Source organism: Balaenoptera ricei, chromosome 14 (genome assembly GCF_028023285.1).
Source record: "Balaenoptera ricei isolate mBalRic1 chromosome 14, mBalRic1.hap2, whole genome shotgun sequence".
Lineage (NCBI taxonomy): Eukaryota > Metazoa > Chordata > Mammalia > Artiodactyla > Balaenopteridae > Balaenoptera > Balaenoptera ricei.
The window spans coordinates 26,080,255-26,107,885 of record NC_082652.1 but is presented as its reverse complement, the minus strand read 5'-3'; the positions used below and the strand labels follow the sequence as shown (position 1 = coordinate 26,107,885).

The window sequence follows — 27,631 nt, the reverse complement described above, 5'->3', positions numbered from 1 at the left end:
CCTCAGCCTTTCTGCATTGTGGGCGTCAGGGCCACTGAGCACCAGCCCTGCGGCTGAGTTTGGGAGAAGGGGTGGCTGGGACTCAGGGGCCTTGCCTGCCCAAAAGGGAGGGACCAAGCTCACACTGATCTCCCCTGGGTGCTCCCTGGGCAGGGTTCCCATGGAAACCAAAGAAGGGGGGAGGGTCCGTCTGTGGTCGGGGAGTTAGAGGAGGCCTCCAGAGACCTGGCACTCACGTCTGGGCAGTGCTTGGGCACTTTGAGGAAGGAGCAGGGGAGGAGCAGTTTGGGAGCCCAGAGAGGAGCGCAGGCTGCTGACCTCCCCACCAGGGCCCCCTGGGCTGGGCACGAGACTGTGCAGACAGGGGGCAAGGATCATTTCCCACAGGGCACAGCACTGCCCACCAGCCCTGGTACCCACCCCCCAGGCCTCCTGTACTTGGCGAGTGGGCAACTCCATGGGGTGGGGGAGGAGAGACATCAGGCCAGAGACAAAGAGCTCTGTGTTCCCTCCAGGCCCTGGGGGCCCACATGCAGAGTCCTCCCCCCATGCGGGACCCCAAGGGAGCATGCAGGGGTGAGGTGGGCACGGCCCACAGAGGTGGGGGGCCCCAGGAGAGAGCAGTACTGGAGCTGCCCCAGCAGGGAGCCGTCTCCTGTCTTCCCCAAGCAGCACAAGGGCAGGCTCCAGACCAGACACCACAGTCACCTCCCAGCCCAGTGTGCGGAGCTGGAGTTCAGCCCCACTAGGAGTTGGGCCGGGACAAGGAAGGAATTTCGAGGTGTCGGGTGGACTGAGGCTGCAGCAGGGGAGCCAGGGCCCAAGGCTCCCCTGCAGCGCTGGGAGGTCAGGACTAGGGTAGCTGGATCCTGCAGCACGAGGAGAGACCCGGCAGCGGAGAGAGCCCCACAGGCCAAGGAGAAGGTGGGGGTCCCCCGGGCCCACATCCCTGGGCCCACCAGCTGACCTTCCCCCATAGCTCTGGCCCACAGGGGACTGTGAGTCAGCACTGATTACACACGTCCCCAGGCAGCCGGATGCACAACGGCCTCTTGGGACAGAAGGGAGATGGCCAAGAAGGGTGACGTCGGTCCCAGGACCAACAAGAGGCAGTGAGGAAAAGGAGCTCCTCTCCTGCGCTGCCTGCCAGCCCCGAGGTCAGGCCCAGCCGCCCTCACTGCTTTTGGCGGAACCCCTATCGGGAGAAAGCCAGAAAGGCATGAGGAGCACCCGGTTCAGCCCAGGTCTGCTTCCTCTCTGGCCCCCGGTCTCTCCTCTCCTCTGTCCACCATCCCTTCCAGCTCTCAATGCTCCATCCTGGGGTCCTGGACCCTCCCTGGCCTCCTTGCTTTAAAGACATGAGCCTGCGCAGTGGCTTGGGAGCCACAGAAGTATCTCCCTGTGTCCCCTGCTCTGGGACAGGGGGCTCAGGCTCCCCAGGGGAAGGCAAAGCGGGTGGGGGTAGAAGAGGCCACAGAGAGGAGAAGGATGAGGAAGCCGGCCCAGGGCCGGGCAAGCTGATAAGCCCGTGTCCTGCAGCTCCCGGCTGGAGAAACGCCAAGCTGTCTGTGTCCCTCCTGCCCCTCGCTCCCTGCCCATCCCTGGCCCTCATCTGCCCACAAACGTTGAATGTGACGAACATGACCACTCAAAGAGATTCTTACCAGGATGGTGTGAGGACCTTGGCCGGGTGTTGCCAGGCGAGCTCTGGGAGAATCCAGGCGAAGACAGCTGTTCTCAAGCTCCCCGCCTCTCAGGTGGATGCACGCAATGCACTGGCTGGGCCGGAGCATGAAACAGCTGGAGAGAGACAGGCTGCCCTTGTTCCCACGCAGGTGTCCAGGGCCCCTTTGAGGGGTCCTTACGACCACCAGCGAGGCTACTCTGCAGGCAGGGACACCCCAGTAAGTCACGCAGCCTGGTGGGCAGAGTGTGCCCTCCAGGCCGGCTCCAGCCCGAGTTCCAGACCAAGGAGGCGCTAGGTGGGCCTCGCTTGGGCCAGTCCTCTCCTAGGCCCAGTCTCGGAGGCAGACAGACCTGGCCTGGTCCCACCGTGTCACCTGCTGGTGGTGTGGTCCCCTCGGGGTCTGTTCCCTCATCTTGGGAATGAGGCTCACGAAGCCTCCCCTTATCCTGCTGGAGTGAGGCTGAAACAAGGATTGGAAAGTGCCTGCCGCGTGGGGGGCACAGGGCAGATGCTCTGTAGTGTCAGTGGGGCCTCCACCCAGGGCTCTCTGGGTGGGAATGGCAGGAGCCCAAACCTCGGGACTAGACAGGGCTGAAGCCATTTATTTATTTAAGAGTGCTTCTGTAGCCTCTCTCGGGGCCAAGCACTGTTCCAATGGCTTTACACCCCTTTAATTCTCTTTGCACTTGTAGGAGGTGAGTGCTATTACCACCTCCGTTTTGGAGGTGAGTGAGCTGAGTCAGGGAGAGGTTGAGTGACCTGTCCAAGGTCAAAGGGCTAGAACTGGAGATGCCGAGAAGTGAGCCAGGTGGCCTGGCTTTAGTCTGGGATGCTAACCCCTGCCTGCTTCACCCAAATTCCTGCCAGGGGAATTCCACCAAGCCCTGCCAGAGGCCATTCGAGGCAGGAGACATCACGGTGGCCCTGCTGGCAGGTGCCCTGCAGTGGAGAGCGACCTCCAGCTGCACTGCCCTGGAACAAGACCAGGCAGGACCTCCCTGGCCTCCATTTCCTCATGTGCAAAATGGGTGGGGAGGGGAGCCCTCTTCTGGGATGGAAAGGGAGTGGTGAGGAGTGGGTTTGGAAGTACATGTCAGACTGAGCTCCACTCTGGGGTGTGGGATTCACGCCCACTTCCGGTGGCCTGGCTGGGACAGCTGCAGGTGAGGTGCCTTCACCTCCTCAGGTCTTGCTAGGATGTTGAGAGCATCAAAAGGAAAGATGTAGAAAAGATGCCTGTTCTCTGCAGGACCTCGGTGACCAACACTTGGGAACATCTGTTCTGTCCCTGAAGGGAGGACATTTGAGTCCAGATAAAGTTCTTTAAGATATGAGTCTCCACAAAGGTCAGCCTCTGCAGACAGTCTTTTTGAGAATCCAGAATCTCAGATGACTGATCATCCCAGTGGCTGATATTAACGCAGCACAGAAGTTTTTCTCTAGGTCCTGGAGAGAAAGGAAAACATACTTCTTCCTCTTAGAGATAGTTGCCAACCAACAATGGAAAGCAGTATTTCCTTTCCCAGCTGTATACTTTAATTTTATTTTTAAAAAATAATACCGGGAGTTCCCTGGTGGTCTATGGTTAGGATTCAGCACTTCCACTGCTGGGGCCCAGGTTCAATCCCTGGTCCAGGAACTGAGATCCTGCAAGCCGCGTGGCGCGGCCAAATAATAATAATAATAACAACAACAATAATGATAACAATACCTTATTTAAAAAACAATTCTTCATTGTCATACAACTAAAATACAATTAAGTACACTTCCCTGGTGGTCCAGTGGTTAAGACTCGGTGCTTCCACTGCAGGGACTCGGGTTTGATCCCTGGTCGGGGAAGTTCCACATGCCATGTGGTACAGCAAAAAATAAATAAATAAAAAACGTTAAAAAAAAAACAAACCCAATTAAGAGGACATCCCAAGTGTTACAAGTTGAAATTGTGCTACATGGCGCATTCTGACTTGTGTTTAAATCCATGAAGTAAACGTATCTGTCACACCCAAAAGTCTCCTTGTGCCCCTTGGCAATGTCTCCCTCCCACCGTCCCTTTCCCCTCCTTCCCCAAGCAACAATTGACCTGCTTTCTGTCTCTATAGATTAGTGTGCATTTTCTAGTTTTAGATATATGGAATCATACAGGGTGTACTCTTTTTTATATGACTTCTCTCACTTGGCATAATTGAAACTCCCACAGTGATGCATGTATCAATGGTCCCTTTTAATTGCTGAGTAGCATTCTACTGGATGGATGTACCACAATTCACTCACCTGTTGGTGGACATTTGTGTTGTTTCCAGTGTTTAGCTATTACAAATAAAACTGCTATGAATATCATGTACAAGTTTTTGCATGAACAGATATTTCCTTTTCTCTTGGGTAGTGATATCTCAGTGTGGTTCTCTCTTCTTGTAATATCTTTGCCTGGTTTTGGTGTCAGGGTAATGCTGGTCTCATAGAATGAGCTGAGACATATTCCCTTCTCTTAAATTTTTTGGGAACGGTTTGTGTAAAATTGATATTATTTCTTCCTTAAATATTTGATAGAATTCCTCAGTGAAGGCACACAAGCCTAAGGTTTTCTTTGTGGGAAGGTTTTCAACTACAATTCCAATTTCTTTAATAAATGTAGGGCTTTTCAGGTTAGCTATTACTCCTTGAGAGAGTGTTTGTATTTTGGATCTTTCAAAGAATTTGTCCATTTCATCTAAGTTGTGGAATTTGTTGACATGAAGTTGTTCATAACATTCTCTCTCTCTTTTTTTTGGACGTGTCGCGCAGCTTGTGGGATCTTAGTTCCTTGACCAGGTATTGAACCCGGGCCCTTGGCAGTGAAAGCGCAGAGTCCTAACCACCGGACTGCCAGGGAATTCCCTGTAACATTCTCTTTTAATATCTGTGGAATCTGTAGCAGTCACCTCTCTCATCCCTGAGATTGGTAATTTTGTCTTCCTCTTTCCGCGCCTCCCCCCCCATTGCCTGAGCAGTCTGACTAGAGATTTATCAATTTTATTCATCTTGTTAAAGAATCATCTTTTGGTTTCACTGATTATTCTCTATAGTTTTCTATTTCATTGATACCCACTTAAATCCTTACTTGTTTTCTTCCACTTACTTCAAATTTCATTGGCTCTTCTTTTTCTAGATTTTTTTTTGGGGGGGGCAGCTTGTGGGATCTTAGTTCTCCAACCATGGATTGAACCCGGGCCACGGCAGTGAAAGCACAGATTCCTAACCACTGGACCGCCAGGAAATTCCCTCTAGATTCTTTTTTTTTTTTTTTGGCTGCGTTGTGTCTTGCTGTGCATGGGCTTTCTCTAATTGCGGCGAGCTGGGACTACTCTTCGTTGCGGTGCGCAGGCTTCTCCTTGCGGTGGCTTCTCTAGTTGCGGTGCACGGGCTCTAGGCACGCGGGCTTCAGTAGTTGCAGCATGCGGGCGCAGTAGTTGTGGCGCACGGGCTCTAGGGCTCACGGGCTTCGGTAGTTGTGGTGCATGGGCTCAAGTAGTTGTGGCTCACGGGCTTCAGTAGTTGTGGTGTATGGGCTTAGTTGCTCCGTGGCATGTGGGATCTTCCCGGACCAGGGATGGAACCTGCATCCACTGCACTGGCAGGCAGATTCTTTTTTTTAAAATAAATTTATTTATTTATTTATTTTTGGCTGCATTGGGTCTTCATTGCTGTGTGCGGGCTTTCTCTAGTTGTGGCGAGTGGGGGCTACTCTTTGTTGTGGTGCGTGGGCTTCTCACTGCGGTGGCTTCTCTTGTTGCAGAGCGCAGGCTCTAGGTGCGCGGGCTTCAGTAGTTGTGGCTCGCAGGCTCTAGAGCACAGGCTCAGTAGTTGTGGCACACAGGCTTAGTTGCTCCGCGGCATGTGGGATCTTTCCAGACCAGGGATTGAACCCGTGTCTCCTGCATTGGCAGGCGGATTATTAACCACTGTGTCGCCAGGGAAGTCCCATGAAATCTTCTTGTCTGATAGTAATATAGCTGAGATCATTGACCTGAGACCTTTCTTTTTTCCTAATATAGGTGTTTACTGCTACTTAAAAAAACAAAAACAAAAACGCACGATGTACAAGCTGTGAGTGGAGTTTATCCAGTGTTTTACTGAGGACTGTAGCCCGGGAGAGAGCCTCTCAGATAGCTCAAGAAACTGTGCAGAAGAGGTAAGGGGAGAGGTCAGTATATATGTGATTTTGGCAAAGGGGGTAGGTGCAACCAAGCACACATCTCAGTAGAAGGTTGCTGCTAGTCACAAGGAATGCAAATCTTAGTTAATGATTTAGTGCTTTTCTAAGGGAAGATGCAAGAATCCAGGTTCATAAAAAATTTCTCCTGAAAATATCTAACTATCTTATGGTCTGTTCTGCCAGTTTTCCCAGAGCACGGAGTGCCTCATTCCTGATCTCTGCCCTGAACTCTTTTCAGGGTGTGTCGAAGGTCAATGGCTGCAGTGGCTTATATTCAATCCTTGTGGAGCCAAATGTCTAGTGACATTCTTTAGTGGGTAGTGCTATAAATTACTTCTCTAAGTTCTGCTTTAGTGGCATCCCACAAATTCTGATATGTTGTGTTTCCATTTTCAAGTCAGTACAGACTACTTTCCAATTTCTCTTTTGGTTTCTTCTTTGATCTATGGGTTACTTAGAAATGTGTTATTTTGTTTCCAAATATTTAGAGATTTCCCAAGGATCCTTGTGATAAATGATTTCTAATTTAATTACAGTGTGGTCAGACAACATAATATGGCTTGAAGCCTTTTGAATCTTGATAAATGTTCTGTGTGCACTTGAGAAGAATGTGTATTCTACTATTGTTGGGTGTCCTGTGTTAATCAAAGTCAAGTTGACTTACCATGTTGTTCGAGTCTACTATATCCTTGCTGATTTTCTGCTTACTTGGTCTATCAATTATTGAGAGGAGAACTGAACTCTGACTGTACTTGTATTTGTCTGTTTCTTATTTCTATCCATTTTTTGTTTCATGTATTTTGAAGCTTTATTATTAGGTGCATAAATGTTTAAGATTGCTATGGCTCCTTGATTAACTGACCCTATCATCATTATGAAATAACCTTCATTATCCCTGAAACCTACTTGTCTGATATTAATATAGCTACTCCAGCTTTCTTTTGACTAGTGTTAGCAATGGTATTCTTCTCCATCCTTTTACTTTTAACCTATTTATGTCTTTATATTTAAAGTGTTTCTGGACTTCCCTGGTGGTGCAGTGGTTGAGAATCTGCCTGCCAATGCAGGGAACACAGATTCGATCCCTGGTCTGGGAAGATCCCACATGCTGTGGAGCAACTAAGCCCATGCACAACTACTGAGCCTGCGCTCTAGAGCCTGTGAGCCACAACTACTGAGCCCACATGCCGCAACTACTGAAGCCCGTGTGCTTAGAGCCTGTGCTCCACAACAAGGGAAGCCACCGCAATGAGAAGCCTGGGCACCGCAAGGAAGAGTAGCCCCCACTCACTGCAACTAGAGAAAGCCCGTGCGCAGCAATGAAGACCCAATGCAGCCAAAAATAAACAAATAAATAATAAAGTGTTTCTTGTAGGTAGCATGTAGTTGGGTTTTGTTTTTTTAATCCAATCTGACATTCTCTGCTTTTTAATTGGAGTGTTTATACCATTTACATTTACTGTGATTATTGATATGGTTAGACTTAAGCCTATCATCTTGCTATTTATTTTCTATTTACCCCATCTGTTCTTTTAAATGTATTTATTTATTTATTTTTGTCTGTGTTGGGTCCTTATTGCTGCACGCGGGCTTTCTCTAGTTGCAGCGAGAGGGGGCTACTCTTCGTTGCGTGGGCTTCTCATTGCGGTAGCTTCTCTTGCTGCGGAGCACAGACTCTAGGCGTGCCGGCTTAGGTAGTTGTGGCATGCGGGCTTCAGTAGTTGTGGCTCGCAGTCTCCAGAGCCAGGCTCAGTAGCCAGGCTCAGTAGTACCTCATGTGGTGCATGGGCTTAGTTGCTCCGTGTCATGTGGGATCCTCCCGGCCCAGGGCTCAAACCCGTGTCCCCTGCATCGGCAGGCGGATTCTTAACCACTGCGCCACTAGGGAAGCCCCCATCTGTTCTTTGTTCCTCTTTCTCTTTTTCTGCCTTATTTTGGTATAATTATTTATTTATAAATCTCCTCTGTTGGCTTAACTCTTTTTATTGAAGTAAAATCCACATAATATAAAATTCTTCATGTTAACCATTTTAAAGTGTGCAATTGAGTTGTTTTTAGTACATTTTCCATGTTGTGCAACCATCATCACTATCTAATGACAGAACATTTTCATTACCCCAAAAAGAAACCCCATACCCATTAAGCAGGCACTCCGTATTCTCCCCTCTCCCAATCTCTGGCAATCACTAATCTGCTTTGTGTCTATGAATTTGCCTATTATGGACATTTCATATACATGGAAACGTACAATATGTGGCCTTTTGTGTCTTCTTTCACTTACCATGTTTTCATAATTCATCCATGTTGTAGCATGTGTCAGTAATTCATTCCTTTTAATGGCTAAATAATATTCTAATTGTACGGATATACCACTTTTGTTTACCCATTCATCAGCTGTTGGATATTTGAATGTTGGCATAATTCTTTGTTATTTTAGTGTTGCTTTGGGGTTTATATTATACATTTTTAAATTATCACAGACTTCAAGTAATATACCACTTCTAGTATAAGAAATTTACAGTAGTATATGTTTTCCCCTCTTGGCCTTTATGCTAATATTGTCATGCATTTTACTTTTACATGTCATAAGCGCCATAATACAATCTTCACTCGTTTGTGTAGATCCAGATTTCCATATGGTCTAGTTTTCCTTTTTCTAGAAGGATGTCCTTTAACATTTTTTGTATAGCAGGCCTCCTGGTGATGAATTTTTTTCAGCCTTTGTGTGTCTGAAAACATTTTATTTTGCCTTCATCTTAAAAAGATTTATCCCCCCCCAGGTATTGAATTCTAGATTGATAATTTTTTCTGTCAATACTTCGAAGTTGTTGCTTCACTGTCTTCATGTTTGCATGGTTCCCAATGAGAAATGTCATCCTTATCTTTGTTCCTCTAATATAACATTTTTTTTTCTCCAGCTGCTTTTTGGAATTTTTCTCTTCACCACTGGTTTTGAGTTATGATATATGCTTTGGTGTCGTTTTCTTGTGCTTGGAGTTCATTTAGCTTTTGGGATCTGTGGGTTTATAGTTTTCATCCAGTTAGGAAAGGTTTTGGCCATTATTACTTCAAGTACTTTTTCTGTCCCCTCATCACCTCTCTTTTGGGGACTCCAACTACCCATATATTAGGAAACTTGGAGTTGTCCCAAAGCTCTTTTCTTTTTCAAATTCTTTTTCTCTGTGTGTGTCTCACCTTGGATAGTTTCTATAGCTTATGCCTTAAAGTTCATTGAGCTTTTCTTCTGTAATGTCTAATCTGCTGTGAATCCCATCCAGCTATAGAAATTCAATGAGAAGTTTCTCTTTCTCTTTTCCTTCTCCTTTCTCCTTCTGTTACACCCCCTCATCCTTCTTTTTATTTTTATTATTATTATTATTATTTTGGCTGTGCTACATGGCTTGTGGGATCTCAGTTCCCCAGCCAGGGATTGAACCCAGGCCACGGCAGTGAAAGTGCTGAGTCCTAACCACTAGACTACCAAAGAACTCCCTCGTCCTTCTTTTTAGATAGTACATGTCTCTACTTAACTTTTTGAATATCTGAAAGAGTTAAAACAACCGTCTTGGGCTTCCCTGGTGGCGCAGTGGTTAAGAATCCACCTTCCAATGCAGGGGACACAGGTTCGAGCCCTGATCTGGGAAGATCCCACATGCCATGGAGCAACTAAGCCTGTGTGCCACAACTACTAAGCCTGCGCTCTAGAGCCCATGAGCCACAACTACTGAGCCCACCTGCCACAACTACTGAAGCCCACATGCCTAGAGCCCGTGCTCCACAACAAGAGAAGCCACCGCAATGAGAAGCCCACACACCGCAATGAAGAGTAGCCCCCACTCGCTGCAACTAGAGAAAGCCCGCAAACAGCAACAAAGACCCAACACAGCCAAAAATAAATAAATAAATTTATAAAAACAAAACAAAACAAACAAAAAACACAACCATCTTAATGTCCTTCTCTGCTACTTCTAACATCTGTGTCAGTTTTGGATGTTTTGATTATTCTTATTACGGGTTGTGCTTTCCTGCCTCTTTGCATTCCTGGTAATCTTTGACTGGATGCCAGACATTGTGAATTTTACTTTGTAGGGTGCTAGATGTTTTTATGTTCCTATAAATCTTTTTGGACTTTGTTCTAGAATACAGCTAATTGACCTGGAAACAGCGTGATCCTTTCAAGTCCTGTTTTTATGATTTGTTAGCTGGGTCCAGAGCAATGCTCAAACTAGGGCTAATAGTTCATTTACGAGGCGAGACTTTCCTGGATACTTGTCTTAAAATACATCATATTTTTGTATTATTCATGTTTAATGTTTTTTTATTCAATGTTTTAAAATTTTTAAAATGGTGCTTTGACATCTTGGGGCCTTGCTAATCCTGGAGAGACTGCCCCTCCTAGAGTTAGTTATTTCCTAGAGATAGTAAACAATTTGCCTGCACAGTATACCTTTCACATAAAAACTAACCAATCCAAAGTCTACCCGCAACGATGTTTAACTCTCACACACCAAGCCATTATCTGCCCTGCTATAAATCACCACAGGGCCAGGTACCACATAACTGTAGACTACCCCTATAGCTTAAAGCCCTCTGATTTGTTCAAATTATCCAACTCTAGACTTACTCAAACTGGCCTACGCTGCCTCACCCATGCTTTCCCTATGGAAACCATAACAGAGGCTCTGGGCCATGCTCTCCTTTCACTCCTGCCTCTTGACCCACCTGATGTTTCCTCGTGTGACCCTGCATGGCATGGCATGCTCCCTGCTCTTGGGAATTGTAATAAACTCTTCTTTCAAGGAAGTCATCTCATGTCTGTCACCTTATTATACCTGTTTAAAATAAAATTATTGGTATAATAGTCTATCCACTATCCTGTGAGTTGAGTTTTTCTCTGGCCGGTGGGAAGGCACTGTTATAATCCTTTTTTTTTTTTTTTTTTAATTTTTTTTTATAATCCTTTTTGATGGTTCCTTCCCCATCCTGTTTCCTCACACTCGTATGCTGATCGGTATTCTAAATAGTCAAGAGGGATCTTCTGCAGACCTCCTGGGTCCTCTGTGCAGCTTTCTTCTCCTGCTGTTCTGTCCTATGAACTCGAGCGGCCTCCTCAACCCAGATAGCCTGGTGGTTCCGCCTGTGTCATAGTCTGGAAACTCTCACAAGGCAGTAAGCCCACCTTATTTGTTTCCCATCTCTCAGGGATTACTCTCCTTCAATGTCCTGAGTTTTGATTTTTTTTTGAGGTATGAGGGTAAGTCTAGGCAATTACCTCCGTCTTGGCCAGAAGCAGAAAAAATCCTGTGTGCTTTGACTTTATTTTTTTGAAAAGGTTATGAAATACTCAGCAGGTGAGTATAGAAGCTGAGACAGTATCAATGAATCAACTGAGTCTAAACCCTCCCTTGTATAGATAACAAACCAGAGGCTTAGACAGAATTGGTAGTGGAGGTAGTCAGAGCCAGAATCCATTTCTTAAGTCTTGGTCTAGTTATCTTTCTATGACATCATCCTTTGTTCTGTATCTTCTTTACCTTGCCAAGTTGTTTTCAATTTTAAAGTAGTATATTTTCCAAGAAAAGACATGTTTTTTAAAAAGAGAGAACGTGGGGCTTCCCTTGTGGCGCAGTGGTTGAGAACCTGCCTGCCAATGCAGGGGACACGGGTTCGAGCCCTGGTCTGGGAAGATCCCACATGCCGCGGAGCAACTGGGCCCGTGAGCCACAACTACTGAGCCTGAGCGTCTGGAGCCTGTGCTCCGCAACAAGAGAGGCCGCGATAGTGAGAGGCCCGCGCACTGCGATGACGAGTGGCCCCCGCTTGCCACAACTAGAGGAAGCCCTCACACAGAAACGAAGACCCAACACAGCCAAAAATAAAAATAATAAATAAATAATAAATTAAAAAATTAAAAAAAAAAAGAGAGAACGTGCTTAAATATTCAGACCTTCATATGATCTTGAGACTGCCCCTTCCCAACTTTGGCAAAAAGTTGGATGTGTACTCTCTAGAGGGGGTTAGAAGCTTTCTGGACTAGGAAGCCTTCCCAGAGACCTGGAAGATGAAGTGAATCTGGACATGAATGCTGAAAATCCCCAGTCCTCTTCCCCTACTGAGCTCCCAGTAGGCCAGCAGTTCAAGGTAAACCCACCTGACAAGACTGAAGGTTTCTCCAAGGAATCTGACCAGCCCAAGAGGAAAGTCCTAAAGATATGGACATTGGAGATTTACTCAAAAAAGTTCAATCAGGTCACCTTACAAACATATATTCTTTTTAATACCCTGCTCTTAAATGTAAGTAGACTACCAATGATTGCCAGGCAGCTAAGGAAAGTCTATAACATGAAAGACTAAAACAGAAAGGAGTAAGAAAACATCACGCAGGAGATGAAAGTTTCAACACAGCATATTAATTAACGTCCTCAGAGATAGGAAGATATTGCAACCCTGGAATGAGGTCCTATTTTTTTTTTTTTTGCCCGTGCCTCACGGCATGTGGGATCTTAGTTCCCCAACCAGGGTTCGAATCCGTGCCCCCTGCAGTGGAAGCGTGGAGTCTTAACCACTGGACCGCCAGGGAAGTCCCAAGGTCCTATTAAAAACAACAAAACAGGACTGGTGTTCCCTGGTGGCGCTGTGGTTAAGAATCCGCCTGCCAATGCAGGGGACATGGGTTCAAGTCCTGGTCCGGGAAGATCCCATATGCCGCGGAGCAACTAAGCCCGTGCGCCACAACTACTGAGCCTGCACTCTAGAGCCTGCGAGCCACAACTACTGAGCCTGCACGCCTAGAGCCCGTGCTCCACAACAAGAGAAGCCACCACAATGAGAAGCCCATGCACCACAAGAAGAGTAGCCCCCACTAGCCGCAACTAGAGAAAGCCTGCACACAGCAACGAAGACCCAATGCAACCAAAAAATAAATAAAATTTAAAAATTAAAAAAAAAAAAAAAGAAAAATGAACCTTCAGAGAATCAACTTGGGGAAATCTACAAAGGAGATCAAAAAACAAGAAAATGGGGGATAGGGGAGGCAAGGAGAGAAAAGAGGAGAAACACAGGTAAGTCCAGGAGATCCAACATCTGAATAACAGGAATTCCAGAAAGAAAAATCAGAAAACCAAAGGTAGGAAATCATTAACAAGTAATTCAAGAAAGTTTCCCAGAAATGAAGGATTAAAGTCCATTCTGAAGAGGTACAGCAAGAGCCTAGCACAATGCACCAACAGACCTTTGCCAAGGCACGTCAGTGTGAATCTCAGAACACTGGCAACAGAAAGGAGAGAGTCACAAAGGTCAGCACTCAGAACGGTCTCAGACTTCTCCACAGCAACACAAGATGCTAGATGAAAAAGTAACGATGCCTTCAAAATTCTAAAGGAAAACAAACTCCAACCTAGAATTTCATACTCAATCGAGTATGAGAGAACAAGCCACTTTCAGACATGCAACGTCTCTCAAAAAATTACTTCCCATGCACCCCTTCCACAGCAGGTCTCTACTGGACGAGGTAATAAACCATGAGAGGAAGAGGTTACACAAACAACAGGAGATTCAACAGAGGAAAGCCCATGATAACGGAAATACCTTAGGCACAAAGGAAAGCCAGTCCAGAGTGGGGCCAATCAAGAAGAAACTGATCAAATAGATGATGTATTAATGTCTATAGAGAAGTCTGAGGTTAAACCAGTGACAAGTTGACAGAAAATTAAGCCAATAAGAATGTAAGCGAATTAATTCTAGGAAAAAGAAAGTTCTGCAGGAAAGTAATCGAGTCTACCACCTGGCTCAGCTGTGATTTAAATACCCAGCCCTAATAACATAAACACTGAATATGATCTAACCAGAATTATAATATCAGGGAGGTGGGCGATGGGGAGTCCACACATGGTGGGCAGGAGGAAGGAGAAGCTGAAAGATAAATGCCTAAAACGAAACATCAAGGAGTAGCCATACAAACAGGTTTAAATTGAGACATGGAGGCAAATACAAACAACCAGCCAAGAGTTGAAAGGGACTCCCCAGAAGCAGGGGAAATGGGGGAGAGGGTCAGACAGGGCAGGAGGGCTGCTGTTTTTCATAATAAGCCTCTCAGAACTATTTGCTCTTTCAATGTAACTGATTTTTTTCTCAAGTGCAGGATATAAAACTGTTTATAAAGCTCTATGTTTTAGGTTAATCTTCTTTATTGTTTTATAAAATTTCCAGGGAATTCCCTGGCAGTCCAGTTTGGGACTCAGCTGCTGAGAGCCCGGGTTCAATCCCTGTCAGGGAAGTGAGATCACACAAGCCGTGTGGTGCAGCCAAAAATTAGAATTAAAATTAAAAAATGTAGCGCTTACATAAAATAACACACTCCACACCAGGGTCAAAATGTGGCCTTGGATATACCGAATGAGACTCATGGAGCCGTGGCGGCAAGGGCATGGTTTAAAATGCAGATTCCTGGGCTCCAATTCCAGACCAAGTAATAGGCACCTCTAGGGCTGGTGCTGTGGAACCTTCACTTCTAACAAGATCTCTAGCTGATGTGGAAACCACTGCTCTAACTCACTATATTACTAATTCAGGAGGCTCAATTAAGAAGCCAATAAATCAATGTCTAAATCAAGGGGAAGGGGGAGGGTATTCCAGACAGGGCACTATGGGTATCATAACTTCTACCTGAAAGAAACCCACTCTATATGTAACTCAATGTGCATGTTTCTTTTCTTATCAGAACAAGTTAACTCTTTGTCACATCTAAAACAAACTAACTCCCTTCCACAGTGAGTTCACTGGAAACCACCCCATGTGCAGGAAACCCTCCACTGGAGCAGCACTGCTTGTGGAGCCACTGGCCACACTGCATCCGAATGTATCAGAGGAGCTGGGGGTGGGGGAGCAAGAGACACAACACAGGGGCTGCTCTTGGGCGGAACGGTCTTGTTAGCTGACAGACCCAATGATGCTCACTCTCCTCAAGTTATTACAGGAATGATACAAGGTCTGTCACCATGTGGTTGTGTCATGACCACAAGACAAAGCTTACTAGAAAATCTCTACTTGATACAGATGGCCAACACATGAAAAGATGCTCAACATCACTAATTATTAGAGAAATGCAAATCAAAACCACAATGAGGTATCACCTCACACCAGTCAGAATGGCCATCATCAAAAAAATCTATAAACAATAAATGCTGGAGATATAAATGCTGGAGAGGTTGTAGAGAAAAGGGAACCCTCTTGCACTGTTGGTGGGAATGTAAATTGATACAGCCACTATGGAGAACAGTATGGAGGTTCCTTAAAAAACTAAAAATAGCACTACCATACGACCTAGCAATCCCACTACTGGGCATATACCCTGAGAAAAACAATTAAAAAGGATACATGTATCCCAAAGTTCACTGCAGCACTATTTACAATAGCCATGACATGGAAGCAACCTAAATGTCCATCAGCAGATGAATGGATAAAGAAGATGTGGTACATATATACAATGGAATATTACTCAGCCATAAAAAGGAACGAAATTAGGTCATTTACAGTGATGTGGATGAACCTAGAGTCTGTCATACAGAGTGAAGTAAGAAAGAGAAAAAAATATACCGTTTATTAACACATACATATGGAATCTAGAAAAATGGTACTGATGAACCTATTTGCAGGGCAGGAAAAGAGACGCGGACATTGAGAACGGACTTGTGGACACAGAGGGTGGGGCGAATTGAGAGAGTAGCACTGACATATATACACTACCATGTGTAAAATAGCTAGTGGGAACCTGCTGTATAGCACAGGGAGCTCAGCTCGGTGCTCTGTGATGACCTAGAGGGGTGGGATGGGGGGTGGGGGGTGGGAGGGAGGCTCAACAGGGAGGGGATATAGCTTATTCACTTTGTTCTACAGCAGAAACACAACACTGTAAAGCAATTATACTCCAATAAAAATAAAAAATCTCTGCGTGATCTAGGTTCTTCCTCTCCCTCCAGTACTTGAACCATCTGTTCAATGAGCAACATTCTAAGGGCCGATAATTGATCCCTTTTCCTCAATAGTTTTTGCTGTAGCTCATCCTTCACGGAATCCCTGCAAGACCTCTCTTCAGTGTCTGACTTCTCCAGGTTGCTTTCCCAATTTCTGTGCTTTTGTCAGCTATTCACTTTGCACACCCTGTGCTCTTTAGTTACCTTCGCTGCATTAAGAGCTGCAGCTGTTTCAGTCCATGCTGAGATACTCTGATAAACGCACAAGAACCTGTCCCCTGAATCACCACAAAACTGCTTATGAAGCCAGTACAGCAGCCACTAGGACTCTCTGAATTACCTTTTTTTTTTTTAAAGTCCTGACACATCAGGATCATTTTTTTAAAATTAATTAATTAATTTGGTTTTGGTTGTGTTGGGTCTTCATTGCTGTGCGCAGGCTTTCTTTAGTTGCGGCGAGTGGGGGCTTCTCTTCATTGCGGTGCACGGGCTTCTAATTGTGGTGGCTTCTCTTGTTGCAGAGTACAGGCTCTAGCCGCGCAGACTTCAGTAGTTGTAGCACACGGACTCTAGAGCACAGGTTCAGTAGTTGTGGCACACGGGCTTAGTTGCTCCGCGGCATGTGGGATCTTTCTGGACCAGGGATGGAACCCGTGTCCCCTGTGTTAGCAGGCGGATTCGTAACCACTGTGCCACCAGGGAAGCCCTGAATTACCTTTTAATATTGGATTACTTTTGCTAAATGCTGAGTCACTGGGGTTTCCAGGCTACAAGGTCACAGCATTAGGTTTTTTTCACAGACCATGACCACGTGTGTTGTGTTGTTCAAGCTGAACTGATGGTGCGCCCACAAACGCTGCCTGAACAAAGTGCTGCATGAATGTCCGTGCCGACAAATGAGGCAATCTGTGCACCCTCGGAGTTGTTCCAAGGGCTTAACCAGCAACTGGCCTGGAACAGCAGCTTACGCTCTTATCAGTAACTATGCTACTTCAAACTGGAAAAATGCAGGGCATCTCCCAGGGTGTGAAAGTTTAACCTGCTGCCAAAGCAAACACACACACACAAAAAAAACTACAAAATGAACACACAGTCCTTATAGTCTCAAAAAGAAAAGAACCCACATTTATTTAGTTTAACATTTACCCAGATCTAAAGAAAAAGATGTCAAAAGATAACCTAGGACATATACATACGCACGCACCTCCTGACCCAGATAACCTAAAAGAAAAAAATAAGGGCAAAGTTCTGTCCAACAGATAAATTTATCTTCGCTTCTGGAAGATGTTTCCACGTCCCATTCCACGTCCTCTCCCTCTTGCGGCCACTGAAAGAAAGGTGGGGAAGAGAAAGGACAAGGCCAGGTCAGTAAGGACTCATATCACAGAGCAGCCAGAGACCCAGGACATGGCCCAGGAAGGGGCCTGAAAGGCCACCCGGTCCAGCACCACGCTCACCCCGTCACATTTCACGGGGGAAACAGAGACCCTGGGCGGGGCAGGTGCCTGGCATCAGAGCTGGAGAGGCCCTGGACTCCTGCCTTCCAGCCCAGCACTGTTCCCCACCAGAGGCAAGGCCTTGTGGCAAAGGTGGTTTGGGGACCCAGTCTGGGAACCATAGAAAAGATGACTTCTCAGAGCTGGCCCAGGGTGAGCTAATAAAACACGACAGATGCATTTAATTCACACTTAAAATTCTGAAACAAACAGATGTTAAATGTTAATATCTATTAAATCTGGGTGAGGGGTTTTATTATTCTTCGAGCTATTCTGCAGGTGTGAAATATTTTGGAATGGGGGGAAAAAACCAAAACCACTCCCCACATAAAGATAGCTGTTCTCTGTGACCCAAAGGTTCTAGAAAACCAGTGGCTTTGAAGAACAGGTGAAAATATCCTGATGGCTACTAACTGGAGCCTCACCCCTCTCCTCTTACAGATCCTGGGGCTGGCGCAGGCAGTGGCTCAGGCAGAGGTCAGCGGGCCGAGGCAGACTCACTGCCAAGCGCCTTCTAGTGCACGACCACTGGGCTCCTCCCTTTGCTAGAGAAGATGGTATCGTTACACAGTGACAACGAGGGCAGCCTTCCTTGAGGAAGCAGAGAGAACAACAGCTGTAGCACAAAGCTGGAACTTCTGAAAATCGTTCCTTCTCCAGGACAAAGGTCCAGAGCTTTGGTCCCATCTCCCCACAACTATCTCTCTTCCAGGAAGGGCAAGGAGATTCTCTGATCAGTTTTTCTGGAGGGCATTTTAAAGGGTTACTCTACTGTGTCTTTAAACTCAACATATGTACTGCAGCTAAAGATACTGACAGAGACGCCAGTGACCTTCCTGCACTGTAAAGCCTTTTACCAATAAATACTAAGACGGTTCCTAGCGACTGCATTTGCTTTCTTAGCTAATCAACATGGCAGAACTTTTCAGGACCCACATACAAAACTCTGGTTGGGCTAACCAAGAAAAGAGGTCAGACCAAGTCACTGGGAAAAGGCTAGTCCCACTTTTGGAAAGTGGTAAAGGAAGGACTTATTTTCAAATGTAAGAAGTTTTGAAAATTAAGTCAGCCCCCTTTAATGGGTAAAGATGGCTCAAATCTGCTTACTTCTTATCTGAAAGTGGATGCCCCCCCCCCCATTTCCCTTATTTATGTTGCGTATCAGTAGACATCCCCAGCCTCAAGAGGAACTATTATCCCATTGCTTTAGGAGTCAGCTAATCAATACCACAGTGCCTCTACTCAGCAAACTAGACCAGGGCAAGCTTCCCCCAGACACCCCAGAATTTCTGAAAACAAAGGGCTTCCTAGAGAGTCATTATAGGAGACTTATCTACTCTTTCATTTAAGTCCCCATCTTCTTTCTAAGGAGCCACTTTGGATTTTGCATAACTCCTGTGAATGGGATCAGGTGAGGCAGACAGAGAAGGCAGGGTACTTGGATCCCCCAAGACTGAAGGGAAAAGGGGTGGCAGTGGGTATGGAAATGGCTCAGGTCAGGTCCACCCCCATGCCCCAGCAATAACAGGGCATTTCTAAAAGGTACACGACACACCCACATGTCACAACCAGTGCACGAGGAGCACCTACCTTGGGCCTTCAGAATAGCAGCCTTTCCCCGACCGGCCCCCGAGCCTTGGTTTTTATTTTTCATGCTCTTTAACATGGGTGCGTTTTTCAGCATGTCAGGCAAAATCAGAAAGCGGATCTTGCTGCCACGGATGTACACCTGCTCCAGCTGTGCCACTCGGCCATCTCTGTATGTGACTGTGATGTTGGACATCTGGAAGGGAACCACCGGCTCATGAGTAAAGGCCAACAGCACCAGTGGAGAGCAGGGTATGTGAGACAAGCCTTGGCAAGGAGGGGAGTCCAGAAATGCAGAAACTCACATCACTAAATAAAGCTGGGGGAACTCCAGAGGGCCTACTGTGTGCGCCAGGGACTGCGCTCAGCACTTCACAGAGATGGCCCTAACAGTATGAGATTTCCCATTTTTAAAGATAAAAAAACTAATGCACTTGTCCAAGATCCAACAGCCAGAAGGCAGCGACTCCTGATTCAAATGCCTGGACTGGCCCCCAGAGCCCCAGCTCTGCCATCCTCGCTCTCCCACCAGCACATGATAAACTAACTGAAATGGCTTAGAATTGCTTGTCCAAACCCTGTGTCCCCTCCCGCATCTGCCCAGCACACGGACTGCAAAGGCACCGTGAGGGTTACGAGCGTGCACCAGATGCTGTCCCTGACCTCCCAGGGAACACACTCGAGCAGGTGAGACAGAGCCCCTCTGGCTTGGCTGACAGGGACTGAGAAGTGGGGGTGGCAGTGCATGCATGAATGGCCCAGAATACAGGACAGGTGTGAGGCGAGAGTTCGCACAAAGACCAGACAGGACACGGAGCAGGGGAACTGGGACTGAGCGCAGGGTCGCCACCTCAGAGACTATGGGGCCGTGCAAGTTTGTGGACAGAGGCAGGGCGGACAGGGCTAGGGCGGCACTTCGGACAGATGAATGCGTGAACCGTGGGACAGGGGGTGGGGGATGGAGGGGGGCTTAGAGGAGAATCCAGCCAGGATAGGCCGGGCGCAGGAACGTGACACAAACCTGCCAGTGCCAATCTCAACAGGCACCACGTTTATCAGATAAAACAGCTTATTTTACCAGCCTTCTGCATGGAAAAGGACTACAATTTATTCAGAATGGGTCAAACCCACATGGGAGAGAGGTGTGCTGGCTCCCCAATTTCTGACTGCTTGTTGTCACCTCAGCCTGACTTGCTCTTTTCTTCAAGTGTTAACTGGCCCCCGCGGCCTCTGCATGAGCACCCAGTGGCAGAAAGATCAAACACGCTCTAAGGCTGCCCTGCCGCTGCCAAACCGCCTCCCCTCCAGCACATCCTGGTACATCTCACTCCCTCCTCTGTCACTGCCTCCCCAACCCTCTCTGAGAATCCCTGACAGAGGCTGTTACAGAAGATCAACAACACTTACACTGAGTGCTTTCACAAACGGCACATGTCCACCTGGGCTGAAGCAAGAAGGAGCCCAGCATCACTAGTCCTATTACAGCCTAGGAACCAGGCGGGCCGCTGCTCTCGCGCTCTCTCCACGGCACCAGCAGAGAAATGGCCGTGCCGTGTATCCCTCTGCCGGGTACACAGCTTGTCAACAAGCCCAAGCCGTACTCGCATCATGAGCTAAAGGCAGCAACTTGCGTGAACTCGGTTTAAATGAAAGTCAGGCAGGAACACACCATCCATTCAACTCTCCCAAACAGCCACAATGAAACACAGATGACATAAGCCAGGTGCCCAACTGCAATGACACTTTGGGGAGAGAAGATCTTAGTACAGACCGTCTCTGTACTCATTACCCACATGTCTGGGGCCGGGATGGAGAGTGCCGGGTGGCCACGGAGAGTCGGTCACAGCATCCCAGCTGCGGGGCACACGGCGAGCAGCCAGCAGATGTTCACCCCCTCCCTGTCCCACCATCCTCATTTTCCTGTCTGGAATCTGACAGTCAGAACTGAGGGCTTGATGCTTTCAGAGGCAATGGGATCCAGCAGGTTTACTCTAGGCCTCATTTTAGAGACTGTCGCCAAGTTCACAGACTTGGGAGTCAGACACTTGGGTTTAGATCGGCTCCTTCCATGCTTGGTCACCCTGGGCATCTGGAAGCTTGTCCTCGGAGAGGTCCTGTGATGACTCAAGGACCTATTGTGTGTAAAACCCCAGCATAGTACCTGGCACAGAATGTGCATGCAATGAACAGAACCTTCTGGCACTATTAAGCACACAGCCGTTTGGAGACAGGTCCTAGTTTGACAAGTTAAACTAAGACTTTAAAATACATAACAGCACCCAGTAGAATTTAGAATTTGGTTTCTAAATTCTACTCCCAACCTAAAAGAAAGCAAGGCTCCTGAAGAAATGGCTGATTTCAGAGCTGGGTTAGGGAAGGTAAAAGATGAGCCTGTAACAAGCATCTTATACCAGAAGGTAGGGATGTGCTCCCCCAAAATGACCAGGACACACCAAAGGACACAGGAGTCAGCTTGAGAGGCTCCTACTGGTCAAATCTGGGATAACTGGAACATCAAAATAAACAATGACAGCAACGGATTATAACACCCTTAACAAAACATATTGACAGTATGAGCGTATATTGATAGTAAATGAATGGATAAATGGGGGGTAAGGGAAGGCACTTCCATGCAGCAGACCCAATAAATACAGAAAGAATGATGGAGGAAAAAAAAATTATTCTTTGCAACCGTAATAGTAAAAAGATTCAAGCAAGAATCTTCACGGGAAGCTAAAAGGGGCTGAGGAATGGAACAATAATGAGGAACCGAATGCTCACAAGGTATTCACTTAAAGAACCTCCCCACAAAATTCTCATTAGTTACAAAAGGAAAAGGAACATACAGTGGAGAGACCACATAACACCTTAACCAAAAGATCAAGGTTAACATTGCAAACAAGGGGCAAACAGGTGTTTAGGCCTGACTGACCCTCTGAGGAGACAAAAATCACACAATAACAGCCCATAAAAGCATAACCCAAATCTAATTAGGAAGAAGCATCAGAGAAACCCCAATCAAGGGACATTCTAACAAAATAACTGGCCTCTAGTCTTCAAAATCATCAATGGTGTGAAAAGCAAACTTGGAGGAACCGTCCCAGACCAAAGAAGCATCAAATGAGTTGACAACTAAACCCAGGAATGAGGCAGAGGACTATACGGCCAGAAAGGACACACTGTGCACCTGTAGAAACTGGTTACACTGCAGGTTAAAGTACTGACTCAATCTTGGAGTTCCTGAATTAATAACTGTACTATGGATACAGTAAGAGGAAACATACACATATATACACAACATATTATGCAATAAAGGAGTATGATGACTGCAATCCACTCTCAAAGAGCTCAGAAGAAACATCTAGGTAGATTTTTCCACAGACCATTATGCCACAGCCAAGAAAACAGTTCAAACAGTCCTGTCACCGATGGGGTGATCATGCCAAAGCCCCCAAAGCATCATTTCTGCAGAATCTATTAACTATCACTTTTCCCCCACCAAAACGTCTAGGAATTACGTCACTTTAAAGATAATGAAATTTTGGATTTGGTCCTTACTCTCTTTTTAAAAAATAACATTTACTGTGCTTTATGATCACAAGCTTAACACATGATTGTCATTTTAAAGTAAGAAAAATATTTTTTAAAATTCCCCCCCGCCGCCGCCGGCCCAGCTATTTTTTAAAATTTAATCACATATAATTTCCCACGAAAAAACAACAATTCACTTTGGTCCTCCTCAAAAACTTTTTTTTTTTTAAATTTTACTTATTTATTTTTTGGCTGCATTGGGTCTTCGTTGCTGCGTGCGGGCTTTCTCTAGTTGCAGTGAGAGGGGGCTACTCCTCGTTGCGGGGCATGGGCTTCTCATTGCGGTGGCTTCTCTTGTTGCGGAGCACGGGCTCTAGGCACACGGGCTCAGTAGTTGTGGCTCGCAGGCTCTAGAGCACAGGCTCAGTAGCTGTGGCACATGGGCTTAGTTGCTCCGCGGCATGTGGGATCTTCCCGGACCAGGGCTTGAACCCGTGTCCCCTGCATTGGCAGGCAGATTCCTAACCACTGTGCCACCAGGGAAGTCCCCCACACCATTTTTATAATAGAAAATGTTATTAAAACCCAACATCAAATGGCAAACACTGAACTCCAGCTGCCCTCTAGCAAAGAACAAGCAGAGGGAGAGCCAAGAGGACACTCTCATCCCCAAAGGGCAGACTTACTGGGACTAGGAAGAAAGGAGAATAGCAGGCACCATTGGCCTCCCACCCCGGGGACACGTGAGTCAACTGTGCTGGGTGCTCACCACAGCGGGCTCAGCTCCGCCACAGCCTGCTGGGGTCTATCCAATGCGCCAGGTTTCGCTATACACCGTGAGGCCTCGAATCTTGGCATGGGCAGGGTAACAGGCTGAATTGTACCCACCCCCCAAATTCATATATTGAAGTCTTAGCCCCCACCAACGTGACTATATTTCAAGACTGGATCTTTACAGAGGTAACTGGGCCGTAGTCCAATATGACTTATGTCCTCATAAGAAGAGATTATGATATGGACACACACAGAGGGAAGACCACGTGAAGATAAAGGAAGAAGACAGCCATCTATAAGCCAAGGAGAGAGGCTTGGAATAGATCCTTCCCTCACGGCCCTCAGAAGAAACAACCTTGCAACACCTTGATCTCGAACTTCTAGCCTCCAGAACCCTGAGAATAAATTTCTGTTGTTTAAGCCACCCAGCATGGGACTCTGTTATGGCAGCCCTAGCAGATTAACACAGGTGGAAGGAGGTGGCAGGCCCCCACTATCTGACATGCAACGGCTCATTTATTCTGCACTACAGTCCTGAGGCTGAGGTGCTATTTTTATCCCTGATTTAGAAAGGAGGGAACAGAGGGTGAGGGAGGTCCAAAGCTCACGAAAAGTCACACCAGGTGGCAGGCTGCAATGATTCCAGATCCATCACAGGGTCTGTGTGCTTTACTTCACACTGGCTACCATCAGAGAGAACACCAAGGTCACGCGGTCAGACACCTTACCTTCACGTTACAGATGGGAAGTCTGAAGCTCTGCAAACTCAGAAAGTTATCCAAATAAACAGCTGAATAAACACACGAAGATTCCCTATCCTAGTCTTGCATTCTACTCACCAAACTGAAGCACCTTAAAATGGATGAGGATGCCTTCAGTCAGAGGACTGGACCTATGACAGCCATACCTCACGAAGGCAAAGGAGGCCTGGCTCCACCAGACCTGCAGAGAGCCCACCCACCCACCTCTGTGGCGTTAACACCGAGGAGAGAAACCTGCAGTCACCAGATGTCTATTTCCCCAAACACGAGGGAACCCCCAGCTGGTCAACCTGGCAGGAAGAGGATGCTTAAAGCTACAGAGAAATCACAAATAAACCAATGAACCCCGTGAAACAATGGATACTTAGGACACGTGTCCTGCAACATGACCTTGGGTAAGTCACCTCACCTCTCTGACCTTCAGTTTTCTCACCTAGAAAATATCAACAGGTACCATATGTTGACATTTACAATGTGCAAGGCGCTGAGCTAGTTGCCACACACACTCATCTGATCTTCAGAACAGCCCTGGGGTGGGGGTGTTACCCCAGTGGCAGTCTTGGGAGTGCACTGCTCAGACTGGGATCCACCACAGCATTCACCCTGAAGCCACTCTCTTGTCAAGCTGCCAGCCAATGACTGACCACAGTGGGGGTATAGCGCCAGGCCACCTGTGCCCCATGCTAGACTCTTCCAATGAGAAACCTTCCTTTGCCTGGCTGAGACTTCCTCAGAGATACACTACCGTCTAAGGCTCTTCCTACTCAACCCTCCTTCCTTTCCCCTCTCCTTTCCCCAGTGTCAGACCAGCACCCCAGACTGAAAGCTCTCCTGCTCCCTCTCCTTTACCCTTTATTGTTAGCTTTCCCAGTCAATCTCTTGCAGAACTAATTCTGTTCTCATTTCACAGATGAGAAAACTGAGGTGATTAACATGCCCAAGGTCAATCAGAATTCAAAGCCACATCTGATTCCAAAGTCCAAGCTCTTAAGGAGAAATTATGTTACACACTTTGTAAAGCGATGCCATACAAATCCACATGACTATTAGCAAAAAGCAACGCTGTGCCACGGGAAGGGCACCACATCAAGAAGTGGCTCCAACATTAACAGAGTGACGTTCAGTAGATGAGTCCTTTAATCTTATTCTTCCTATCTTTTTTTTTTTAAGGTTTATTATTTATTTATTTTATTTATCTCTGGCTGCGTTGGGTCTTAGTTGCGGCATGCGGGATCTTTCGTTGCGGCTTTCCTCTCTCTGGTTGTGGTGCGCGGGTTCCAGAGCACGTGAGCTCTGTAGTTTTCGGCACACGGGCTCTAGTTTAGACATGTGAGCTCAGCAGTTGTAGCGCTCAGGCTTAGTTGCCCCATGGCATGTGGTATCTTAGTTCCCTGACCAGGGATCGAACCCACGTTCCCTGCATTGTAAGGCGGATTCTTTACTACTGGACCACCAGGGAAGTCCCCTATTCTTCCTATCTTATGGATGATAAAACTATCACCAAACCTGCTTACCTCACAAGGTAGTTGCTATAAATGCAATCAAACGAGATGCCTCCCCCAAGAAAAATGGCAAATAAACACAATATGTGAGCGGAGGATTCTGCTAACTGCAAAGCACTATGCAAACATATGGGGGTAATGAACAGTGGCCCCGAACCCGATGGTTCTCTTGAAGGTAGTGTCACTTTTCTTAAACAGGTCCCCAAAATACGGGAGAAAATGATTATGGGATTGGGAGACACAAAAGAACAAAGTTAAATATTCCAAACTTCCGAATGGCTCTTATTTATACTCACATCCCCAGTACCTGTAGCAGTGCCTGGCACACATTAGGCACTTGGTAAATAACTGCTGAATGAGAACTTCAAAAAGACCCCCCACCACCATCTTTCTGTCCTCCAAGGCACAGGCTCAAGCTTCCCCCACAGCCTCAAGTGCAAAGCAGGATACCTGGCAGTTCATGTTGTCCTCTGCTTCAATGAGCTTCCCTCGATACACCTCACCAGTGTTTGTCTCACATGTCACAATGTGACCCTCAGCCTCATGTAGGACTTTAATCGGTACGCCAATAGACATCTCGGCAGGAAGAGAGTTCTACAGTGAAAAAGACAACAGTTAGTTCACCTTTCAGAGCCCAAGAAGACATGTGGCAAACACCACGCCCTCAAGGCCTGAAACTACACAAAACTTAGCAAAGATGCCAAAGGTGCATTTGTTATTTTTTTTTTTTTTTTACAGAAAAAAGTAGCTTAACTCCTAGCTTGAAGGCCCTATCTGGCAAACACATGCAAGATGTGGGTGGGGAGGAATAGGGGGGCTAGAGGGAAAGCTAATGGGAATGAAAAGTGCCTCCCACTGCAGATCGCTTACTTTTCATCAAATAACTATGTGTTCCCCAATACTGTGTGTTGGAGAAGAGAAGGTTGGAATGCATGTATATTTGTCAACCCTCAGTTGTGGGTAACATCTCTTGGAGAACCTATGACACAGACCTGAGCTGTCCAAGGCAGCAGCCACTGTCTGCATGCAGCTACTGAAATTAAACTCAATTAAAATGAAATAAAATTAAAATAGAAAATTCAGTCCCTCAGTCACATTAGCCACGTTTCAAGAGCCCAATGCAGTGGGCACTAAGCAGTGCAGATACAGACCAAAAGATCCAGGCAAATCTAGAAGAGGCTGTGCATTTAATTCAACCCATTAAGTGCTCTCTGACCCTCCACTTACTTCACCATCAAGGCTAAAGAGAAAACAGCAAAGTGTTCACAAAGTGACAATGTGCTAAAAGCAGGAAATGCTTATCTTGGAGGAAAAACATAATCAGGGCAAGAGACTGACTTGACCTAATTAAAAAGGAAAAGCAGTGGACTTTTTCTGTTCCAAGATGGGCACATCTTGTGTGGTCAAGAGAGGAAAAGGAACAGGAGAGGTTGGGAAAGACTTAGGAGTGTGGATTTTATGCTGAACGCAGTGGGGGATCCACGGCAGTATAGGAATTATCCGATGGAAAGGCATCCGCACTTACAAGATAAATCGAACACGATTTAGAAGCAGGGAAACTTGATAAAAACTTGTGTACAGTGTAGAAAGCACGAGGGGACCAGTGTCTGAAAGGGGGATGGAGGCAGAGATGCAAAGGGCTTTGAAAAGGATCACCCAGGTAGGATTTGGGGAAAGGAGGCAATCAGCCAGAAATGATCTCAAGACCATTACCTGGATGATTCAAAAAACACTGGCCTGGAGAGGTATAGAAACTGAAGAGCATGTACTTTGGGGAAAAGCTAACGAACTCACTCCCAGGCGCTAGTGAGGCGACGCTCATGTTTGTGTGGCCGAGCTTCCCGCTCTTCTCCCTCCCCGAGCACCGCAAAGCTTCCCGGCAGCGAGTCCTCCTCCAGCCCCCGGCCCCTCGCGGGTACCTCGGCCTACCCTCGCCCGCCCCCGGCCTCTCCTCACCGGTTCCGGTCTCCTCTTCCTTTCTGGTGCAGAGGTATCTCTTGCGACTGCGAAGGCGTGAAGCGAGTGAATGGCGGCTCCCACGCTCCCAGAATACCACGCGTTCCCAAGATGCCTCGCGCAGGGCCCGCCCCCTTCCTTTTCCTAGTGGCGGGCGCAGTCTCGCCTCCGCTT

General features: G+C 46.8%; 1 protein-coding gene across 1 annotated transcript; it reads right to left on the bottom strand.

Moving 5' to 3' along the window:
• Positions 1-16,946: 16,946 nt before the first annotated feature.
• Positions 16,947-27,585, bottom strand: SNRPD3 (small nuclear ribonucleoprotein D3 polypeptide). The gene is made up of 4 exons (XM_059893751.1): positions 27,458-27,585; positions 25,952-26,095; positions 18,937-19,129; positions 16,947-17,177 (listed from the first exon to the last, which is right to left on the bottom strand). Exons 2-4 carry the CDS (start codon positions 26,075-26,077, stop codon positions 17,116-17,118), a joined length of 381 nt encoding a protein of 126 aa, XP_059749734.1. The 5' UTR covers positions 26,078-26,095; positions 27,458-27,585; the 3' UTR covers positions 16,947-17,115.
• Between the last annotated feature and the right edge of the window lie 46 nt (positions 27,586-27,631).

What these genes read in the sequence shown, in the direction of transcription:
- SNRPD3 (XM_059893751.1), bottom strand. Translation starts at nt 26,077, where the DNA reads ATGTCTATTGGCGTACCGATTAAAGTCCTACATGAGGCTGAGGGTCAC. An exon ending in AGGACAACATGAACTGCCAG is followed by an intron (nt 19,130 to 25,951) that starts GTATCCTGCTTT and finishes GTTCCCTTCCAG; the next exon opens with ATGTCCAACATCACAGTCAC. An exon ending in TGCTATTCTGAAGGCCCAAG is followed by an intron (nt 17,178 to 18,936) that starts GTAGGTGCTCCT and finishes CCTTTCTTTCAG; the next exon opens with TGGCCGCAAGAGGGAGAGGA.